The sequence below is a fragment of the Polistes fuscatus genome, unplaced genomic scaffold (assembly GCF_010416935.1).
Source record: "Polistes fuscatus isolate 324 unplaced genomic scaffold, CU_Pfus_HIC Scaffold1, whole genome shotgun sequence".
NCBI lineage: Eukaryota > Metazoa > Arthropoda > Insecta > Hymenoptera > Vespidae > Polistes > Polistes fuscatus.
The window spans coordinates 17920595-17941853 of NW_025112997.1; the positions used below are offsets into that span (position 1 = coordinate 17920595).

The following is a 21259-nucleotide window of genomic DNA, read 5'->3' on the forward strand; positions in this document are numbered from 1 at the left end:
CTGTGCCACATTTTATAATAGTTCTTTAAGAATTTCACAATTTAATTGCATATAAAAAAATAAAAATATATATAAACATTGTAAATGTTAACGTAAATGGAAATAATAAATTGAATGATCAACTACTTAATTATTTAATTCTGACCTATAACTAATAATAAAGATTATTAACATGTGTTAATAATAGAACCAAGAGAAGATTACGAAGAATTAAATGAGAATAAATCGGATATTAATTCTTTTTGTTTTTATTTCCTTATTTCTGTCAGCTGATTTCACGATAGTTGCGCGTGCGCATTTCTTGTTTTCAAAATGGCAGTAACAAGATGCATTGATACCTGTCATTTTAATCTCACAATCGCATACGTTGCATATGACAAACTATATTAAATATATAATATTATATTATGATTCTGATGAATATTAGTTTCGAAGTACAGTTTTTCATAAAAACTCATTTTAATTAAGTAAAAAGAACAATGTCAATGTTCGTCTAAGGTACTTAATATAAGTACCCTTATATACTGAGTGACACATAAATGCGCTCGGCTATTAGTGCTATTTTGTCGAGTCCAGTGCCCGACAATAAGATGTCTCACCCTGATTACGAGCAAACCGCTCATGATCACGCGGCACTGCTTTTACTTTTGAAACCGATTGGTACACAGATAAAACAAAAAACAGTTTCTAGATTATTTGAACGTATCATCAAGGCAGGGAGTAGATTTACTGTAAGAGACTCCTCTGGTAATACACGAGAAATACTTGCTCGATTTGTCAAAGATCATCCTGTAGAGAATAATGACTGGGGAGAATTTCAAACGCATAGAAGGCTTTTGGGCCTAATAACATTTGGCAAGTACGATAATCAAACAGAATTGAATGAACTGTGCAGACTTCATGAAACTTTAAAAGTAAAATATACTGCCACGTTGTATGATTCTCGGGCGATTTTATTTGGACCAGTAGAAACAAATAATCCTCGTGATCCACCAGAATCATTCAGTACTCCATCCAATTTTAAAACACAAGCTGTTTTTTATACAGATGAATCTTCTCCTGATCTTGAAACATATATAGTGGAATGTCTTCATTCATTATTCTGGATTTTAGAATCTAAAAGATTAGAACGATCTAGAGAGAAAATAGATCGTGTATCTCTTCTTTTAGCACCATTTGAAAAAAAAGACTTCATAGGCTTAGATCTTGAATCTAGGAATAATAGAAAAAGATGTGTGGGACGTATGACAAAACATTTAGGAGATTTGTGCCTTCAAGCTGGACTCCCAACAGATGCATTGAATCATTATAATTCAGCAGCTAATGTTTTACAAGCTGTTAATGACTGGCTGTGGCTAGGTGCAGCTTATGAAGGATTATGTGCTGCTTCTGTTTTAGTTTTGTATCCTAATATGTGCAGAAATCTTCCATTACAAAGAAATTCTTCTCTTCAGGAAGGAAGTCCAGGTAAGCAGAGGTATGTATAATTTATATACAATATTTCTATTTTTTATAATACTTAATTAGATTATATATATATATAGAATATTATAATTATATATTATATATTTTTAGACGAGGCTCTCAAGCTGTCGCTGTATTACCATCACCACCTACTATTGATGTAGTAAAAACAAATATGCCACATATTTTATTACCTGAAGAAATATCTAAAAAATATCGTGAAGCAATTGTTCATTATAGTAAATATCAGTATGCAGGTATAATTGAAACAGAAGCTAGCTTTAAAGCAACAAGGATATCAATAGAACAAAATTGTACCTTGCAGGCAGCATCTTACTTAAACAATGTTATACTTATCAATTTAACTTTGAGTGAACAAGAAAAGGTATCAATAGATATTTTAATTACAAATTTTCAATCAAATACATATATATATATATATACTATTTTTATTTTAGATCGACCGTTTTACTACATTATCAGATTTATATACAAGTTTCGGTTTTGTAAGAAAAGCAGCATTTTGTTTACGGTTAGCTGCTACCCGTCATGTTTCTCAAAATAATCCTAGTCCAGATTGGCAACAATGTTATAATTTAATGTTACAAGCTACTTCTGGTTTCAAATTGTCCTTAGATCCTATTGATATGCCTGCAGGTAATAAATGCATTAGACCAATGTATTTCTCCTCTTTTTTAAGAAACTGTTTTTTAATTATAATTGTATTTTCTATGTAGATGGGCATAGAGGTTGGCCTGTCATTCAAATACACGTTATAAACGAACTTGTTGCTGCTGCAAATCGTATGGGTAATCCAGCATTAGCTACAAGACATTTGACGTTTTTACTTCAAACTATGTATAATCATTTAACGCCTACTGAACGTAAAGAAACTTCATTACAACTTCAAACTGTATCTCAGCAATGCGAAGGTGCTCCTGTTCCTCTTGTAAGTTTAACAAATATATTATATAAATACATTCTATAATAAAACTATATCTTTCGTTTCTAATAGGTCTTAGACTCTGGAACAGTTATCCCACCAGCTAATTTAATAAATATCCCAAAAACAAAGTATTTTTCTCTGAAAAATTTACAACCACATTTGCAGCCACAAAAAATTGAACGAGTCAAAGAAGATCATGGTCCATTTTTATTTACTCCTATTAACTTTGGTTCATTAGAACGTAAAACTATGTCCAAAAGTAAAATGGGTACAGTAATCCATAGTTTACATTAAATGAATATCTTTAGACGTCAATCATTAATTATATGGAGCTTATTATATTATAGATTACTTATGGGTCGAAGGAGATATTTGTGAAGTATCGATGCAATTTATAAATCCATTACCATTTGAATTACATGTGTCTAATATGAGACTTCTAACTAATGGTGTTGTATTTGAATCAATACCAGAAAGTATTACGCTTCCTGCTGAATCTGGACCTATAGCTGTTACCTTAGCTGGTAGACCGAAAGAAATTGGAGATTTAGAAATTCTTGGTTTCAGTACACATACATTAGGAGTTAAGTCCAATTGCAGATTAAGGCATATGGAAGGAATGATGCATCCTCAGTATACTGTTGAGGTCATTCCAGCTTTACCAAGACTAGATGTTGCTACAAGTTTACCTCAAACTGCAAGTTTCAGTTCCGGTGAAAATATTGTTACAAGTGCTAGTATATCATTATATGGAGGAGAAAGGTTAGTTTCTTAAAATATATAAAATTTATTTTAACTAAAAGTATAATCTTATTTGGTCTCTTTTAGTGCTGAATGTACTATAACAATAACAAATGTAGGCCAAGTTCCTATTGAAATGATAGAATTGTCAGTACAGTCTACTTTAGATACAATCACGGAAGGAAAAATATTTAAATGGAGTGATGAAAATTTAATGACCCAATTGCCCTTGCAACCTTGCACTAGTGCAAGTCTTACATTATACTTATATGCTGCCACAGACTTTATTGCACCTGTATCTAGAAATGGTAATATTTTTTATACGCATGTTATAAGAGAAATAAATTAGTTGTTAATTTATTTATGTATGTACTTTTCAGATATCAATAGCAATAGTTACCTCAGTCAACCAAGTAGTTTATTATCACATTCAGGACATAGTTCACTACCATCTAGATTAAGTTCTCCATCTCATCATACTAAAAGACAATCTGAACTGACTTCTTCCTTTAGATCGGGTTTGAGTTCTCACTCTGGTCATTCTTCTTTAGCAAGTTCACGATTGTCTAAACTTGCAGTGCCATTGCATAATTCCAATGTTATTGAAGGGCAATTGAAAATAAAATATTCTGGTGGTGCTGGTTTAGCAGCAGGCTATTGTAGAATTTCGTCTGTTTTTATAACAGTTGAAATGTTACCTAGTATACATATTACAAATTGGGATGTATTACCGGCAGAAACGTAAGTAAAATAAATGATCATCAATATTGTACTTTTTTTAATCAGTCAAATACTTCGTTATAATAAATAATGTCTAGGTCATCACAATTTTATCTTGTGTTGGACGTTACAAATATGACAAATCATGAAATGGAGCTACATTATACTCAAAGCAAGTGTATATATATGGAAGGCAAAGAACCGTGTAGAATACCTGTTCCAGTAGATAGATGCCCACTTAATAAATTATCCATGGTATATTATGTTTATACTGACTTATTTATATATATTATCTGTTTATTTGTTATTTATTTTATTAATCTTTTCTTTTTAGTTAAATGGAGGAGGAGATGTTGGAGAGCTTCAAAAAGTTTGTGCTGAACACATTGCTTCGTTAGTAGATTTACATTGGCAATTATTAGGCACTGAATCTACTGGAAAAGCAACTCTCTCTGGTATTACTCTTACTCAAGATATGTTGGATCTTGTTAGAATGAGTCCTTTACAATGGGGTATGTTCGAATGTTATCTCGTTTAATTTACTTAAACCTAAGGAATACATTTGCATTGAATTGCTTTACAGAAGTAACGATAAATGATACAATGGTAAAAGCTCAAGACGAACTAACATGTAATTTGGGTGAATGTGTTAGCGTTGGAGTAGGTGTATGTAATGCATTAGAACACCCTCTTAGTGATCTTATATTATCAATTAATTTCTACCAAGATCATCATAATGGAGTTAATAATTATCAACTAGATACGAGATTATCCATCGCTGGAGCAAATAAAGTAATGCTTCCAGCTGTAAGTAATTATTTTAAATATATATATCATTTGTGTGTGTGATATCAATATTTAATTAATTTAACAATATTTATATTAGTTACAGGAATATGGAAGAGCATACCACGAGTGTCGAGTAGTATTTTTTACCGCTGGTCAGTATAAAATAGATATTCAATGCAGTAGCAAAGAAACAACACCAAATACTCCAACATTATGTTCAGAACTTATAAATGCTGGACATACGTGGCGTTACATCCCGCCAATAGAAATAACTGTAGATGATTATTGAGTTTCATTGTGCTATTGCTTGTATTGTAATATTTGTAAAAAATATTGAAGAACACTTCTGCCTTGTTGTCATAATCGACTACTTATGATTGAAAAACTTTTACTTTCTTTAATAAAAGAGACAAATTATGAAATCTGTCAAAATACTGTTATAAAAATATTTTTTTAATAAAAAAATATATTACTTCTTATATTTCATTCAATTTATGCTATCTTTTCATTGTCTACAAAAGATTTATCAAATTATTACACAATTTTTAGCCTATTTATTAACATTTTTATTCTAACATTATTTACTAATTTTAGCTTTTTTCCCTAAAGGAATAATATCCATTTCAAATAAATTTCTTCTAAATTTTTTATAAAATTGAAGTACAGTAGTATTAGCCCATACTTGTTGACTATTGAAATCTAAAATGCGTAATGACTGCAAACTTTGTGCCCTTGAAAGTGCAACATAAGATTGACCAGCATCAAAAACTCTAGAGAGGCACATTTCTACACAATCTAAAGTTAAACCTTGACTTTTATGTATAGAAAATGCCCATGCCAATTTTAATGGGATTTGTTTTCTATATACTATACTACCTGATACAGTTTTTATAGACCATTTTTCCATCTTAGTATGATAAATATTCCCTGACCTAAGCTGAATTACAGGTAAATCATCTACAAACTTAATAACTATTCCTCTAGCGCCATTCACTAAGCCATTTGAAAGATTAATATTTTTTAATAACATAACTTGAGCACCAACTTTTAAAATTAATTTGCCAGGCACAGGCAATTGTTGATCTAATGTTTTAGTCATCATTTGATCGGAGTCTTGTGCTATGTAAGTTTTACTTTCTCCTTTTAATTCATTCAATTGAAAGTCATTAATTTCATCAGCTTCATTTATATGAGTACATAATCTTGTTGCCAAAATTCCATTACTTTCAATTTTTTGTTTAGCCGTTGCCTTAAGAGTATTGGAAATACTTTCAGTAACTCTTCCTATTCTAATATTATTCAAAATCTCTATAAACTCTGGATCTTTTTGTCTATGTACTATTCTTAATTCAAAATTAAAATGAATGCATTTTTCCCATGCCTCGCTTTCAAAGCAGAATTTCACTTTTTCATCTCTTTTGGAAATAGGTGGTAATTGGAAAAAATCTCCGCACAGAATTAATTGTATACCACCAAAAGGTCTTTCAGTCTTACGTACATGTCTTGCGACTGCTTCTAATTTATCAAAAAAGTCTGCTTCTACCATAGAAATCTCATCGATGATTAAGTGTTTGGTTTTTCTCCATACCGAGGCTGAATAAGGACGAGAGGCTAATTGAAAAACTCTCTCTAAAGTTCCATTTCCAAGTCCAATTCCTGCAAATTGATGTAAAGTAACCCCTCCGATGTGACAAGCAGCAACACCTGTACTGGCTGTAGCAATCGTTGCATCTGGTGGTAGGGCTGCTATTATTTTCTTCAATAAAAATGATTTACCAGTACCAGCACTACCGGTAAAGAATACATTTTTCCCACGAAGTACAGCATTTAAAATATTACTTTGTTCTTCCGTCAAATCACCTACAGTTGGATTTTCATATAATTTCTTGGCTACAGGTACCTTAGGTGAATGATCGCTCAAACGTTTTCTTTTTTTTATAGCACTAGGTGATGGAGTAGTAATCGTTGCACGAGATAAAGCAATTGCTTTTTCCTTAGCATTATTAACTTCTTTACTTGTTGCCGGACTTATTTCTTGAGCACCGCTGGATGATAAATTTGATAATAATCTTTCTTTCAATGGTTTGTCTGAAGTTTTTTCGACTTGTCCCGTCATTTTAATAAATATCGTTTTCAAGAAATTTATCAACGAAGCTGACGGTGCATTAGATAAGAAAAGAGTACAATTTTCTTCTAGAAATTTAATAGATGCTTTACCCTCATTCATAAATTTATTAAAAACAGAAACTTTCTTTAACGTTAATTTGGTTGTAACATTTGCTTTCTCTGCACGTATTTCTATTATCATATCTCGCAAATGATCACGAATCAAGCGCAAAGAAGCAGATCTATGATTTATTCTTCGAATAATAGATCCATGTTTGTTAATCCACTCCACTATAACTGTACAAGATAACGTATTAGAGTCTAAATCCATCACTTTTAGTATTTTCTTAACCTTTAACGAAATTTGATATAATTACTATGTTATATGAATATTAGCTTTAAGGATAATAACTTGATCAATATGAGTATTTGTATACTAAAGAGAATTCAAACATTGATAACAACCTTAAATATATTAAACTTAAGAAAACCCACGCTTTTAAAGAAATATACCACGAGAAAAAATATATACAGATGGAATATACAGTTTATTTTACGTACTGCAGTAACAAAGGTACTGTAACGACCTCTAGCTGGTGCATGCAAAAGTCATCGAAATGCAGGTCGATCATCAAACATGTTCGATTGGTGATCTATGCAAGTGTACTGGAATTAAACTTATCCTGAAAGAAATTAAAATGAAAATTCATTTCAATATTTTTGGATTAATTTTTAGTACCTGTAAAAATATAAAAATGATTTAAATAAATGCCTTACATGTGCATTCTAATCAATTACTTCCTGAAACAATATAAAATAAAAATTACATTAAAACAATTCTTGATTGTACCATGTTGTACCTGTAAAAATATAAAAATTTATTAAAAAACATTATAAAGTAATTAGTTTCTGTATATTGAATAGAAAGAAGGAACTAAGGAAAGGAGTAAAAGAATACGGTAATAATTAGGAAGTTAAAAGAAACTAATTACAATTATAATGTTTATAGATAAGCGGTCTTTGGCTAGATTTTACTTGCAATGGAATGTGTATCATATAAAATATGATAAACATTATACTGAAAGTAAAATACCATTGCCCAGGTCTAACCACGAGGAGGTAACCGCTTCTGAAGACCCGGGATGTGCATCCTGAAGATGTCCACATCCGAATTAAATTGAAACCAAAGAAAATGATCACCCCGAGAATGTTTTTTAATGAGCCCCACTTTTAGGCCCCACCCTAAGAGTTTAATTTGGAAAATCCTTACAATGATTAACGAGAATGAAGAAAAAAATTTGAAAACTGAATAAGAAAATAAAAACGAGGAGTGCATCCGAATAAAATTCAAGTAACATCAATGATTTTATAGAAAATTAATATACTTCAATATAATTTCAATAAGTACACATACGAAGATTACAATTAATGAATATTTTATATTTAATAATTTTCAATCTACCTAAAGTATAGTATAATAAAAATAAATGTACATAATTTATGGTGCATATCTATAAAAAAAAGAAAAGAAAGTGTATTAAAAATAACTATCATACATATATGATGCTACCTGAAAAACAATTAACAGATTAAAATATTTCATTTATTTGTAAAAATAATTATTTCGTACTAACATTTATATCATACCTCAGTCCACTTCTGATCCCCCTTTCACCTCTTCTTGATAAGAATTTTGCATCGTCTCCATAATTCAACCTGCCAACAAAATATTAAAAAGAGGATCGTTTGATGGGGTGGGAATTCTAGGTAAGGACATGATTCTATCCTTGGAGGTAAGATAGAATCAAGGCTCGCGTGGGCAGGGTCGCATCCCTGAAGTAGACCTTTCTTCGCAAAGAAAGAATCTACCCGCTACCCATTGAAAAAAATACTGGAAACGAACCTGAAACAGAAAACAGAACAACCAATGAATGCATCGAAAGCATATTCCTTTTCTAGATCAAAATCCAATACTTACAAATGCATTGGAATTAATCGCATCCTGAAACAAAATATAAACGAAAATTAATTAAATATATAATATAATAATTGAATAAATCTTAATACCTAAAACAATAAAAGAGACATTAAAAAACATTATAAGATAATTAGTTTCTACGAATGAAATGAAGAATGAAATGAAGAATGAAATGAAGAATGAAAAGTGGGGAAATTGTGTGTAATAGGAAATTAAAAAATGATATGATATTGGAGCGGGAATTCGGGAATGGTATTGTACTCTATCATGATTTTAAAGTATTCTCTATCTTTTAAATGAAATATCATTTATAAAATCAAATTTTCTTAATACTCGATTTACTTTAAGGAAAAATTATGTTTGGTCTTTGGTGGGTGGTATGGCAAATCCAACGATGGTCACCTGTAACAAAAAGCAAACTATTTTAATTATTACCATTCTTAATAACCATTATAAATTATTGACGAGCAAAACAAAAAATAAAACAATAAAAATATCAAATGACCAACGAGCTATTTTCAAAAGATTCAACCATGCTGTCGAACTTGAAAATAACTCATTAAGTCTATAGTTGCCCTCTTGAGCCACAATTAAGTGGGGGCCTCTTCGGCTTTTAGCCTCTTCTTTCTTCAAGCCTACTGTCGGACATTCCCTACGTGCGAGCATGAAAAGAATCTTTGACCAAAAACGTCAATCGTTCCAAAAAGTATTCGCATAATTTGGCATATTACAACGATTAATGATATAGAATTAGAATCGTCCCTGATTCTATATAATAAAAAACATAACCGAACCTAACACAACCCTGAAAAAAAATGTGATTAGTAAAACATCCTGAGCTTTTTACATTGAAAATAATTATTACCTTTTGGTCGAGAGATATCTCATCGCCGAAAGGAATATTATTAACTATGTAAAGTATCGATTCTATTCTAATACCAAACCGTTATAATATGCCAATTATGGTCGTACAATTTAGAAACGACTTCAAGACATTTTCACCCAATTACTCTCAACTGCTTATTACACTAATATAAATGAAATACATTTCACATTACAATATATATATGAAATAATTCCATTTATTTTCTTTCATCATACATCTTATGCAAATAATTCCGATGTTCGTTAGGGGGTGACTCTATTTATTAATTATTACAAAATGCATTCGCGTTTCCCGTTAGCTATCCTAGCTCGTGGACAATCAACGAACTTAAAAGTTCATCGACTGTGCACATATTACACGAGCACATTTAATCGAATGTCCGAGCAGTTAATTATGCTAATCGATGACCTATTAACACTTCGCACTTTTACTATCGAGTAATATAATCGAATTGAAATAAAAATAATACTAAAAATGCAATGCATTTCTTTGCAATATTTTTATTTAATTTATTCTTTATATTGAATTATATGGAACATTTCAAAGACTAAGTCGCGATAGTGCGAAGTGTTAGTTATAATACTTAAAACTAAGTATCAATTCATCAAAGGTTTTGCGGATTTGATTTCGACTCTATCTCGTTCGAGATAAAATCGAAATAGAAATGAATTTCTTAAATGGTTGCAAATCCCTTTGAATCATGATACATGATACATATTACAGAATTGTCACAAAAAAGATTTACAAGTCAAGCATGATAGAATAAAAAGATAGAATTTTGTGACAATTCCGTATAAAACCCGGAGGTGGGGACTCGCACTGAAAAGTGCAAGTATGCCACGTGCCATTCCGGGGTCCTACCTACTTATAATTAAAGTTTCACATTCGCTCAAAAAAATACACATGCATACCCACCCACACACTCCACGGTTCTCACACATACCACCAGGGTGCAAAAGCCTAAACTAGAGAGCATGCCCCGGGGCACCTCCGACACCCTAGTTCAAACGCGTTTTCTAAATTTATGGGAGTACGTACCAATTGCTGTAATCGTCTGTCAAGGCTAGTGATTATTGCATAAATGACTAAAGCAAAAATACAAGTATAAACTAGTATATATGCATACTAGTGTTATACGAGTATATCATAGTTTCCACAAATAAATGCGGTAAACTCTACTATGCAAAACGATTGTTAAAAAAAAAAAATTCGTATCGTACGCGTGACTCTACAAGTTATTTTTATTCAATAACTTTAAAAAATAATAAGCGCGGTATTACGTATCGCGAAACGATGTACAATGCACATTCCTAACCGCACACACATGTGCAATGTACACCGTGCAATCACTAGCACAATGACAGACGCCAAATGGGGGGGAAAAACTTAAAACTAAAAACCCATACTAACCGTTTCTCACCTATACGAGTAGCACCTGGGCACACGTATAGATGAGAACGCAGAAAGTATAGGGGGGAGAAACGGGGATTAGTATATTAGTTGCTGAAAAGCCTAAACTAAAATTGATTAATATAATAAAATGTTCTCAAATAAATCTAAGCGGGCTATGACTCTACAAGTCATTTTAATGACTTTAAAAAGATTTTAAGAATTTAAAAAAATTAAAAAAAATCTCGGACGACTCCTTTGATTAAGTTGGCTGTTCTAATTAAAGAACTGGGCTTTGTGCCACCACTTAATTGCCAGAATCTATCCGTCGCGAATGGGTTTGTCTTCTTGCTCATTTTTTATTATATCGAAAAATAAAATCGCGATTAAATAAACTAAGTACGAAGCAATGCATGTAAGACATTTATTACATGCTTTATTGGACGAAATCGAGTAAATTAATACTCGATTTCACCACTACTAAACGCGAACGAAACACGTAATAAAAAAGAAAAGTGCATTAATTAATTTGCACTATTAATTAAATGAATTTAACCGATGAGACAAGAAGACCTATCCTGAACTAATAATATAACATACAATAAAATATACAGTTTTCATGAGCAATTTCAAAAAAGGACTAATCCTTTTTTGAAATCACTCATGTGCTCGTCAATAATTTTTTGGAATAATTACAACCAGTAACTCGTGCCGATTGGGACCTTTCATCCTCGGCATGATTGAGCACCGGAGGGACTTTAAATTTTTACTCACGACCTGCTAACTGTTATATTACATATATGTGGCATTTTAAAATAAAATGACGCATGTACGCAATATGAACAATTAGCATTAGAAGTTCTGCGGTGGCTCCAAAACACTCCTACTTCGTAGCAAATGGTCCAGCTGCATCCCTCGTCCACCAGATCCATCGGAGAATTCCTCGATGCACTTTTCCACGCACTCCCGTGACTCTAATATCGCGGTAAACGAATATAAGAAACTATAAAAGAGTTTCTTATCGCGAAACCGAAATTTTTCTTATACGGCGTACAACACTGAATCTACATACGCGATACGATTTGAATTTAATTTACGCCCGGTCACTGACTCTACTTCGCGATTAAAATGTTACTTTAATTATTCGTACAAACACTGATTCTACAATCTAATTCAAAGACTGCATTGCACGCAGTCAATGCAAACACAAAAATTTCACTCCCGATACGCGGTCACTTCACTGATGCACTTCACTGACTCTACTTCGCGAACAGTCTGTACGACTGTTTTAAAATTAAAAAACTATAGTTTTATACGAACAAACTCTAATGCAATTAACTGCATTGCTCGCAGTTAATTTAATATACAAATCTCAAAAATACGCGAACACGAACGCGAACGCGAAACGCGAAACGCGACCGAATTTATTGTTAACGATCGAACGTGCTTCTAATCCGTGATTTTAAATTATAATTATAAACGATCAAACACTCCCGGTACATTGCTTCGCGCACGAATTGCAATGATGTTCTGAAACAAAAAATGAAAAAGAACGATTAATATCGTCGTCGTAATCAAAAACTATTGAAAATTTATCATAGAAAATGTTTCATAGAAAAATATACTTACTTCTAATCTTCATTGATGAATGCACGATGGGTCTCCTACCCTTAGGATGACGATGACCGAATGCACTGACTCTACTCCGCGATCAAAATTTTATTTTAATTATTCGAACAAACATGACTTTATTTCGCGATCAAAATTTTATTTTAATTATCGTACGAACATGACTCTACTTCGCGATAAAAATTGTATTTTAATTATTCGAACAAACATGACTTTACTTCGCGATAAAAATTGTATTTTAATTATTCGAACAAACATGACTCTACTTCGCGATAAAAATTGTATTTTTTAATTATTCGCACAAACACTGACTCTACTTCGCGATAAAAATTGTATTTTTTAATTATTCGCACAAACACTGACTCTAATTTTTTGCAACTGCATTGCGCGCAGTTCAAAAATCAAACACCAACACTTGCTTACCTTTCTGTAAAGAGAGAAAATAAGAAAACTATTAGTATCATTGTTACCATTTAAAAATTACAAGTAATTATTAAAGAAATGTTTAATAGAAAAATTATACTTACTTTTATCTTCAGTGATGAATGCCCGATGGGTCTCCTACCCTTAAGATGACGATGCCGTAGACGGTTCCAACGAAAATCAGAAACTTACGTGTTTCTTATCGCGACCACGACACTGATTCTAATTTTTACAACTGCATTACACGCAGTTCAAACACTAACACAAACACTTAGCCTTCTGGAAAAAGAAAAAGAAAAAATAAAACGATTAGAATCATTGTTATCGTTTAAAAATTATAAGTAATTATTAAAGAAATGTTTAATATAAAAATTAATTTACCTTTTATCTTCAGTGATGAATGCCCGATGGGTCTCCTACCCTTAGGATGACGATGGCACACGTATAAACCGAATAAAAGAAACTTTCGGAGTTTCTTTACCCGAAAAATTTCCGATTTTTGTTTAACGATGCAAACACTCGAGTACCTCATTGCCTACGCGCTCGATTGCAATGATGTTCTGAAACAGAAAATAAAAAGAACGATTAATATCTTCGTCGTAATCGAAAACTATTGAAAATTTATCATAGAAAATGTTTCATAGAAAAATTATACTTACTTTTAATCTTCAGTGATGAATGCCCGATGGTCTCCTACCCTTAGATGACGATGGCTGGACGGTAACGAAAATAAAAAACTATAAAATAGTTTTTTATCGCGAACGCGAACGCGAACGCGACCGAGACGTGCTTTACCGATCGCACTGCACGTCAAAAAACGTCTGAAAGAATGCACAAGATTAGTGTTCCTATAAAATAAATCGAGTATTTTAATGTGGGATATAATATGAAGGTAGTATTAAAGGGAAAACAATGTAATGAATTGTAATATGATATTAATTAGGAAAATGAAAGAAACTAATTATCATTACAATGTTTATGGTAAGCGGTCTTTAGCTGGATTTTACTTGCAATGGAATGTATAACATATAAAATATGTTAAACATTATACTGAAAGTAAAATACCATTGCCCGGGTCTAACCACGAGGAGGTAACCGCTTCCGAAGACCCAAAAATTGATTAAAAAACAATATAAGTAATCGGTATATTTTATATTTATGTATTGGCTCAGTAACGAAATTAAGTTTAAAAAAGTCATCTAAAGAAACATAAAATAAAAATATATTAAAATTATTTCTATTCAAAGTACGTTAATATATATGTAACGTTTAAACCAGTAGATATCTATTAAAAATATCTGAAACATAAAGAGAGTGCATTAAAATATTAAAATAATTGTTAATTAATCGATAGAAGTGTCTATTGTTGTTAAAAAGTTCGGAGTATATGTTCGGAGCTCCCTCCTCCTCGAAATCCACCGTTGATCTGAGTAATTATCCTCTGTTAAAGTTTTTTCGGTGAAAGTTGTTTACAAAAACTTCCGAACGTTGAGCATGTGTATAAAAAGAATAATAAACCTATTTAATAAAATTTAAGATTAAAACGTTATGATTTTGTATTTTTATCTATTTCAAGTAATTATTTTAATGCTCCTGCGCAGTGAGGACTTCGAGGGTAAAATTCTGCTGTAACATAAAGAGAGTGCATTATATAGTGCATTATAATAATTGTTAATTAATCGATGCAAGCGTCTATTGTTGTTTAAAAGATCGGTGTATATGTTCTGTGATCCCTCCTCCTCGAAATCCACCGTTGATCTGAGTAATTATCCTCTGTTGAAGTTCTTTTGGTGAAAGTTGTTTACAAGACCTTTCGAACGTTGAGCATGTGTATAAAAAGAGTAATAAACCTATTTAATAAAATTTAAGATTAAAACGTTATGATTTTAGTAATTTTATCTATTTTATATAATTTTTGTAATGCTCCTGCGCAGTGAGGACTTCGAGGATAAAATTCTGCTGTAACATAAAGAGAGTGCATTAGTGCATTAAAATAATTGTTAATTAATCGATGCAAGCGTCTATTGTTGTTTAAAAGATCGGAGTATATGTTCTGTGATCCCTCCTCCTCGAAATCCACCGTTGATCTGAGTCATAATACTCTGTTAAAGTTTTTTCGGTGAAAGTTGTTTATAAAAACTTCCGAACGTTGAGCATGTGTATAAAAAGAATAATAAACCTATTTAATAAAATTTAAGATTAAAACGTTATGATTTTCGTATTTTTATCTATTTCAAGTAATTATTTTAATGCTCCTGCGCAGTGAGGACTTCGAGGGTAAAATTCTGCTGTAACATAAAGAGAGTGCATTAGTGCATTAAAATAATTGTTAATTAATCGATGCAAGCGTTTATTGTTGCTTAAAAGATCGGAGTATATGTTCTGTAATCCCTCCTCCTCGAAATCCACCGTTGATCTGAGTAATTATCCTTTGTTAAAGTTCTTTTGGTGAAAGTTGTTTACAAGACCTTTCGAACGTTGAGCATGTGTATAAAAAGAGTAATAAACCTATTTAATAAAATTTAAGATTAAAACGTTATGATTTTAGTAATTTAATCTATTTTATATAATTTTTGTAATGCTCCTGCGCAGTGTGGACTTCGAGGATAAAATTCTGCTGTAACATAAAGAGAGTGCATTAGTGCATTAAAATAATTGTTAATTAATCGATGCAAGCGTCTATTGTTGTTTAAAAGATCGGAGTATATGTTCTGTGATCCCTCCTCCTCGAAATCCACCGTTGATCTGAGTAATTATCCTCTGTTAAAGTTCTTTTGGTGAAAGTTGTTTACAGGACCTTCCGAACGTTGAGCATGTGTATAAAAAGAGTAATAAACCTATTTAATAAAATTTAAGATTAAAACGTTATGATTTTTGTAATTTTATCTATTTTATATAATTTTTGTAATGCTCCTGCGCAATGATGACTTCGAGGATAAAATTCTGCTGTAACATAAAGAGAGTGCATTAGTGCATTATAATAATTGTTAATTAATCGATGCAAGCGTCTATTGTTGTCTAAAAGATCGGAATATATGATCTATGTACCGTCCCCTTCGAAATCCACCGTTGAAATGAGACGTTGTCCTCTATGAAATTACTTTTATTAAATGTTGTTTATATGACTTTGCGAACGTTGCGCATGTATATAAAGGGTGTCATATATCTAATACATAATCTTTAAGATTGTAACGTTCTTATTTTAGTATTCTTTTAATTTTTGTGTAATTATTTTAATGCTTCTGCGCAGTGATGACTTCGAGTATGTACTTGATACACAAAACAATAAGAAAGCCTAATAGATGCTGTGCTTTTCCAAATCTTAAAATTCTTGCAAATCTGAAAATCATAAGATTGTATTAATAAAGTATCAAGTTATCCTTGTTAATATTTAAAAACTAATGTGTAGAATAAAGACAACATATACTAAAAACTTTATCACACTGCACAGAAAAACACACAAAATTTATTTATTTAATAAATCAAAAATAAATTTTATTTTCCTATTAGGTGTACACGTTCCTTTATAATATTTAAAAAATAAGGAATAAAATAAAAAGGTTATACACTAAAAACAACACAGAAAAACACAATCGTATAGAAAAGAAACAACGTTGCAGATATTTTTAAAACAATTGACATACAGCACTGTTTCCACCCTTAAAGAATTAAAATAACAAGAATTTTTCCATATTGATACAGAATATGGGAATTGATACTTTCATAGTTGGCAGGAGAGATGTCAATTGTTTTGTTTCAATTTATTTTAATTCTTTAAGGATGGCTATAGTGCTTTATGTCATTTGTTTTAAAGATTATAAGCATTGGGAGAGAGTCCAGCAGGAATACATATACTCAGTCTAACAATTGCGTTTACCCTTTTTTATGTTCATATTCATCGAGGTAAGCGTTATTCTTTCTTTAAGCCATATAGAAATGTATAGAAAGAGTGAGAACGAGAATGAGGGAGAGAGAGAGAGAATAAGACAACAGAACATTCACCTACAGACAATTATGAATGTGTGTGTATATTTCCAGGAATTTCTCGAGGTGAAAACAGAAGAATAACCGCCGAAAACAAAACGTAAACATCTGAGCATCGAACGTTAGACACTCTCAAGGATAAGCAATATGAGATCATCATTCCTCTTCCGTCCTTCGACGTGTTAAGATCTAACGAACGTGACGTATTAAATTATTTAATAATTTTATTTCTAACGTTATCACGATTAATTTAATATTGTAGGAAGTTCATTATAGCATTGGATAGTAAAAAAATTGATATAATTGTTAACTTATTCTTCATTAAATTTATTGTAACAGTTATTGTCTTCTTTAGACAACTTTATAGATTTTTATTAACAATTTTTATTTTATATTGCTTGAATTTATATTGATTCTTTATGGTAAAATATCTTAGAAAGTGTACCCTGCCTTCAGGAATGATTTACAGGGGATATTGTACTATAATATAATCTTTAGTATGTTTTAGCTTCTCAGATTTTTTATTTTATTTTATTTTATTCATCGTCATCCTAAGGGAAGGATATCCATCATGCATTCATCACTGAAGAATAAACGTAAGTCAATTTTTATATTAAACATTTTCTCAATACTTATAATAATGTTTTTATATCAATGGTCTATATAATCTTGTTTTATCTATTTAATCTACTTTTTTGAGTGTGAAATTTGTTTCCTTCAATTGACTGCGTGCAATGTAGTCTTAGAATTAGTTGTAGAGTCAGTGATCGGGCATATAATAAATTAAAATCAAACACTAATTATAGTCAGCGTTGTTCGCCGTAAAATTTAATTTATTTAATTTTTCAATTACAGATAAATGTTTTCGGACGTTGCTGCAAATTACGGGATAGAAATTCACGCGCTACTTTTCGCCTAGTTTGCCTTTAATATCGTTTATTCTTGATTATCTTCTTTATTTTCTTCTCTTACTTTGGTTTTATTTGATCGACTCTAAGTGCTCGGCAAGAAATTCCGCTACGGGATGGTACTAGTCAGTATTTTTTACTCCACACCCTTCATCGTACTTCTAACTCTCAACCACCAATCCTATCCACCTCATTTCTTATCTTTTTTTACCGAATATTCTACATCTATCTCTGTAAAATTCTTTTTACTTACATGTCCCTTCCCCTTCTTACTCGCATCTCTTCAGGAAACTTTGTTTTTCGTAATCTCTGATATTGTCTTCATATATTAGATCACTTTTAGTCCGTACCTTGCACACATCTGCACTCCGAAACAAAACTCCTCCCATATCTTTTTCAGCTATAACGCTAGCTGTCATGTTGGCTACACTTGTTTCCATTCCAATGAATTATGCATGTGAAAATGCAACTTCTCGCATCCAATGTTTTTCGAATAAGGATTTATATTCTAGCTCAATAGATAGCGCTATATAACCATTGAGTGATTCTGCGATAAAAAAAAAAGCTATTTGCAGTAAACCTACCTTCTATATCACTTCCGTACGAGTCATATGGGAACGAATACCTTTATTTTTCTACCTTAAGTAAGAATTCGTGAACTAAGTTAGTCTAAGGGCCTGTATAATTTAGTAGTTAAAATCAAATCGATTTAGAGAAAGCTTGATACCGTAAAAAAGAAGTTTCTATTAAATTTAGACAAAATTATTTTTGAGAATACGAGAACCTAACTTATTTTCTCACAAATCTCGGTGATTATATCTGAAATCAGTTTTTCTTAAACTCGAGAATTAAAGTAAAATATTGGCTCTTTGTATCCGTGGCTTAATAATTTGCTTTTGAGACAAGTGAAATGATCCCATATGAAATTCTGATTACAGTAATGAAAGTAACTTTATTGAAAACGATAGCGACCGATTAAATTTTCATCCCACGAATGACTTTCTCTTATTACACACTATATAAATATCTCTATCCGAAGCGTTTTCTTGTCAAAGAAGTCGTTAGCCTTGAAGACTGTTAAATGAGATCTCGTTTCTTCCTGAAAGCACCGTGAAGTAGACCAATGGAAAAAGAAAGAAGAGAGAAACAAAATGAGAAAGAAGAAGGAGATATAGCGGAACGTTCGGAAAATCGACGTCTCGATTAATTAGAGTCCATTCGATCGATCGCACGGTCACGTAGCTATCGTAGACTCCCGTGAAATTGTCTTCTCATTGATTTATAACGCGTGACGTTCTGTACTTCGTGACTGGCAATCCTTTTTTCAGCCCCATTAGTTTTCCACCGTCTTTGAAATCTCTTTTGACTGTCGCGTGCGTTCGCGCGCGTACAACGTACAATCCTTAACTATCTGTATAATAATAGTTCATTTAAATCGATATTTCGTTTCGTTATAATATACGAATGATCAATTTTTCTTTTCGAAAATACCAACAACGAAAAATAATTTCTATATAAAGAATTTAAAAGGGTTGTTAAAATGTTAAATAAATGTTTTTTGTCAAAGAATTAGAATTAAGAGATCTTTTCTCAAAAAAAGTATAGCAGTTAAAGAAGGAAACTAAGCCAAAGAGAGAAGGAAATAAAAAGTTGGAAAAGTTTGGGAGAAGGTACATTGTTAAAGCAAGGAAGCGAAATTGCTATATTTCCTGACTGGATCGAAATCACGTTATGAATCACTGTTGCGATGACCGAAGTCAACGCGCCGACGCGCTATCATTTCATATATTTTATTACTTGTCTACCCAACTCTCTCTTCTCAGTCTTACAATAACAAATAAGAACCTTGTGCAACGATAAAAACATCCAACTTGAGATACAAAGCGCGAGTTTTTATATACAAAATTCATTATGCATACCGTACTACTTCCAACGACGCCTTAAGATATGCAACCGAAAATTGTAGATGCATGTCCAACTATAAAAGTCAGGCGTCTTAGAAAAGAACTAACGATTTTTGCGCGAGTGCATTTTGCACCTGATTAGGCACCATTTCGAACTTTGTTTTAATGTTAATGATATGTCTTTTTTTTTTTTTAATATTTCTGTGGTTAAGATTAAAAAAATAAAAAATGTTATGATGTCTAAATGTTTCGAGTTTTCTTCTTCGAAGGATGAAACGAAACTTGGAACATTTCTACAATTCTTCAAAAAATGATCCCATTAAAACTTAGAAAAGCTAAGAATTTTAGATATAATGATTCTTAGTGTAGTGGATTAGAATACGTTTGTCTAATGTTAGGATGAGAGAAAGAGAACGCGAAAAGAAAAAAAAAATAGTGATAAATGCACGAGCATAGGAAATTTGTTCGTTTATATCGACTTTGTCAAATATATTCTCAGCAATATTCTCGATTTGATCGATAAACTTTTTATGCTCATCGAGACGTAAGAAGATAGAAGAAAGTTTCATCGAAAATTGTTCTTTGGCTTTTGGAAACGTGATAACGCGTAGAAAAGGCCGTAAGGTTGGAATTGTAAAAGTATTTCATCTGAAATATCGTGATAGGGAAGTATCGACCGATTTGTAGTAAACGTCGGAAAAAAGTTGTATTCGGTAAAAGGAAGCGAGGACTCCGACGGACTCGCCAAGAATGCGCGAGTTTTCTTATCGCGTTAACACGCGCGCGCAGATATGTGCTTCAGAAAATATTGCGTCCCGCATTCGTTAGAAGAAAGCTTAATGTTCCGTGCACGCAACGATATCGCCTGTTTCACTGGGATTTAAGAACGAACGAACGAAAACTATATTCGATAGAATTTCCGGTTCTTATAGTAAAATTCTATGACAAAAGGCAACATAATTTTTCTTTAACGTCGAACAACACAGAAATTTGTTTCTACCCGTTCGCAGATTTTACATGATTACTTTTTTTTTGAAATCATTTTTTTGCTTTATTTCTTTTCACATCGTCCTTCGTTAAATGAATCAAATTTTGCTGCGTTTTTTTCCGTTTCTTTTTTTTCTTTTTTTTCCCCTTTTTTTGTTTCGCCGTTATTTTACAGAATTTATACATTTCAAAGAGGCAAGTAAAATCGCGACCGTTAAAATCTTTTTGATGTCGATTCAGGGGAAAAAGCGGAATCGTCAAAAACCACAGGGCCGTTGTCATAATCGAAATTTATGAAAGGTGCGATCAACCAAAATTCTGCGAATTTATGCTGACATCAGTGATATGACGTTCCGAACTATCCAAGGTCCGTACCCGTTCGCTCGAAACAAATCTGAATGGATT

General features: G+C 31.8%; 2 protein-coding genes across 3 annotated transcripts; one reads left to right on the forward strand and one right to left on the reverse strand.

Annotated features, from left to right (window-relative positions):
• Positions 1-147: 147 nt before the first annotated feature.
• On the forward strand, positions 148-5092 carry LOC122518316 (protein brunelleschi). 2 transcript variants are annotated; one of them, XM_043637186.1, is made up of 12 exons: positions 148-1477; positions 1576-1849; positions 1923-2121; positions 2202-2413; positions 2480-2678; positions 2758-3172; positions 3239-3459; positions 3532-3892; positions 3970-4126; positions 4206-4383; positions 4455-4678; positions 4758-5092. In XM_043637186.1, the coding sequence occupies exons 1-12, from the start codon at positions 540-542 to the stop codon at positions 4947-4949; spliced, it is 3570 nt and encodes a 1189-aa protein (XP_043493121.1). In that variant the 5' UTR covers positions 148-539; the 3' UTR covers positions 4950-5092. The 2 variants fall into 2 exon arrangements, with proteins under 2 accessions (XP_043493121.1, XP_043493129.1); XM_043637194.1 differs by having other exon boundaries at positions 1376-1467.
• A 37-nt stretch (positions 5093-5129) lies between these two features.
• Positions 5130-7417, reverse strand: LOC122518347 (ATP-dependent DNA helicase PIF1). Its single transcript, XM_043637235.1, has 2 exons — positions 7232-7417; positions 5130-7118 (listed from the first exon to the last, which is right to left on the reverse strand). Exon 2 carries the CDS (start codon positions 7095-7097, stop codon positions 5238-5240), a length of 1860 nt encoding a protein of 619 aa, XP_043493170.1. The 5' UTR covers positions 7098-7118; positions 7232-7417; the 3' UTR covers positions 5130-5237.
• Positions 7418-21259: the final 13842 nt, after the last annotated feature.

Excerpts from the sequence above, each read along its gene's own strand:
- LOC122518316 (XM_043637186.1), top strand. The coding sequence starts at position 540 with ATGCGCTCGGCTATTAGTGCTATTTTGTCGAGTCCAGTGCCCGACAAT. Across the intron at positions 1,478-1,575 it reads GGAAGTCCAGGTAAGCAGAG|ACGAGGCTCTCAAGCTGTCG; the intron begins GTATGTATAATT and ends ATATATTTTTAG. Across the intron at positions 1,850-1,922 it reads CTTTGAGTGAACAAGAAAAG|ATCGACCGTTTTACTACATT; the intron begins GTATCAATAGAT and ends TTTTTATTTTAG.
- LOC122518347 (XM_043637235.1), bottom strand. The coding sequence starts at position 7,097 with ATGGATTTAGACTCTAATACGTTATCTTGTACAGTTATAGTGGAGTGG.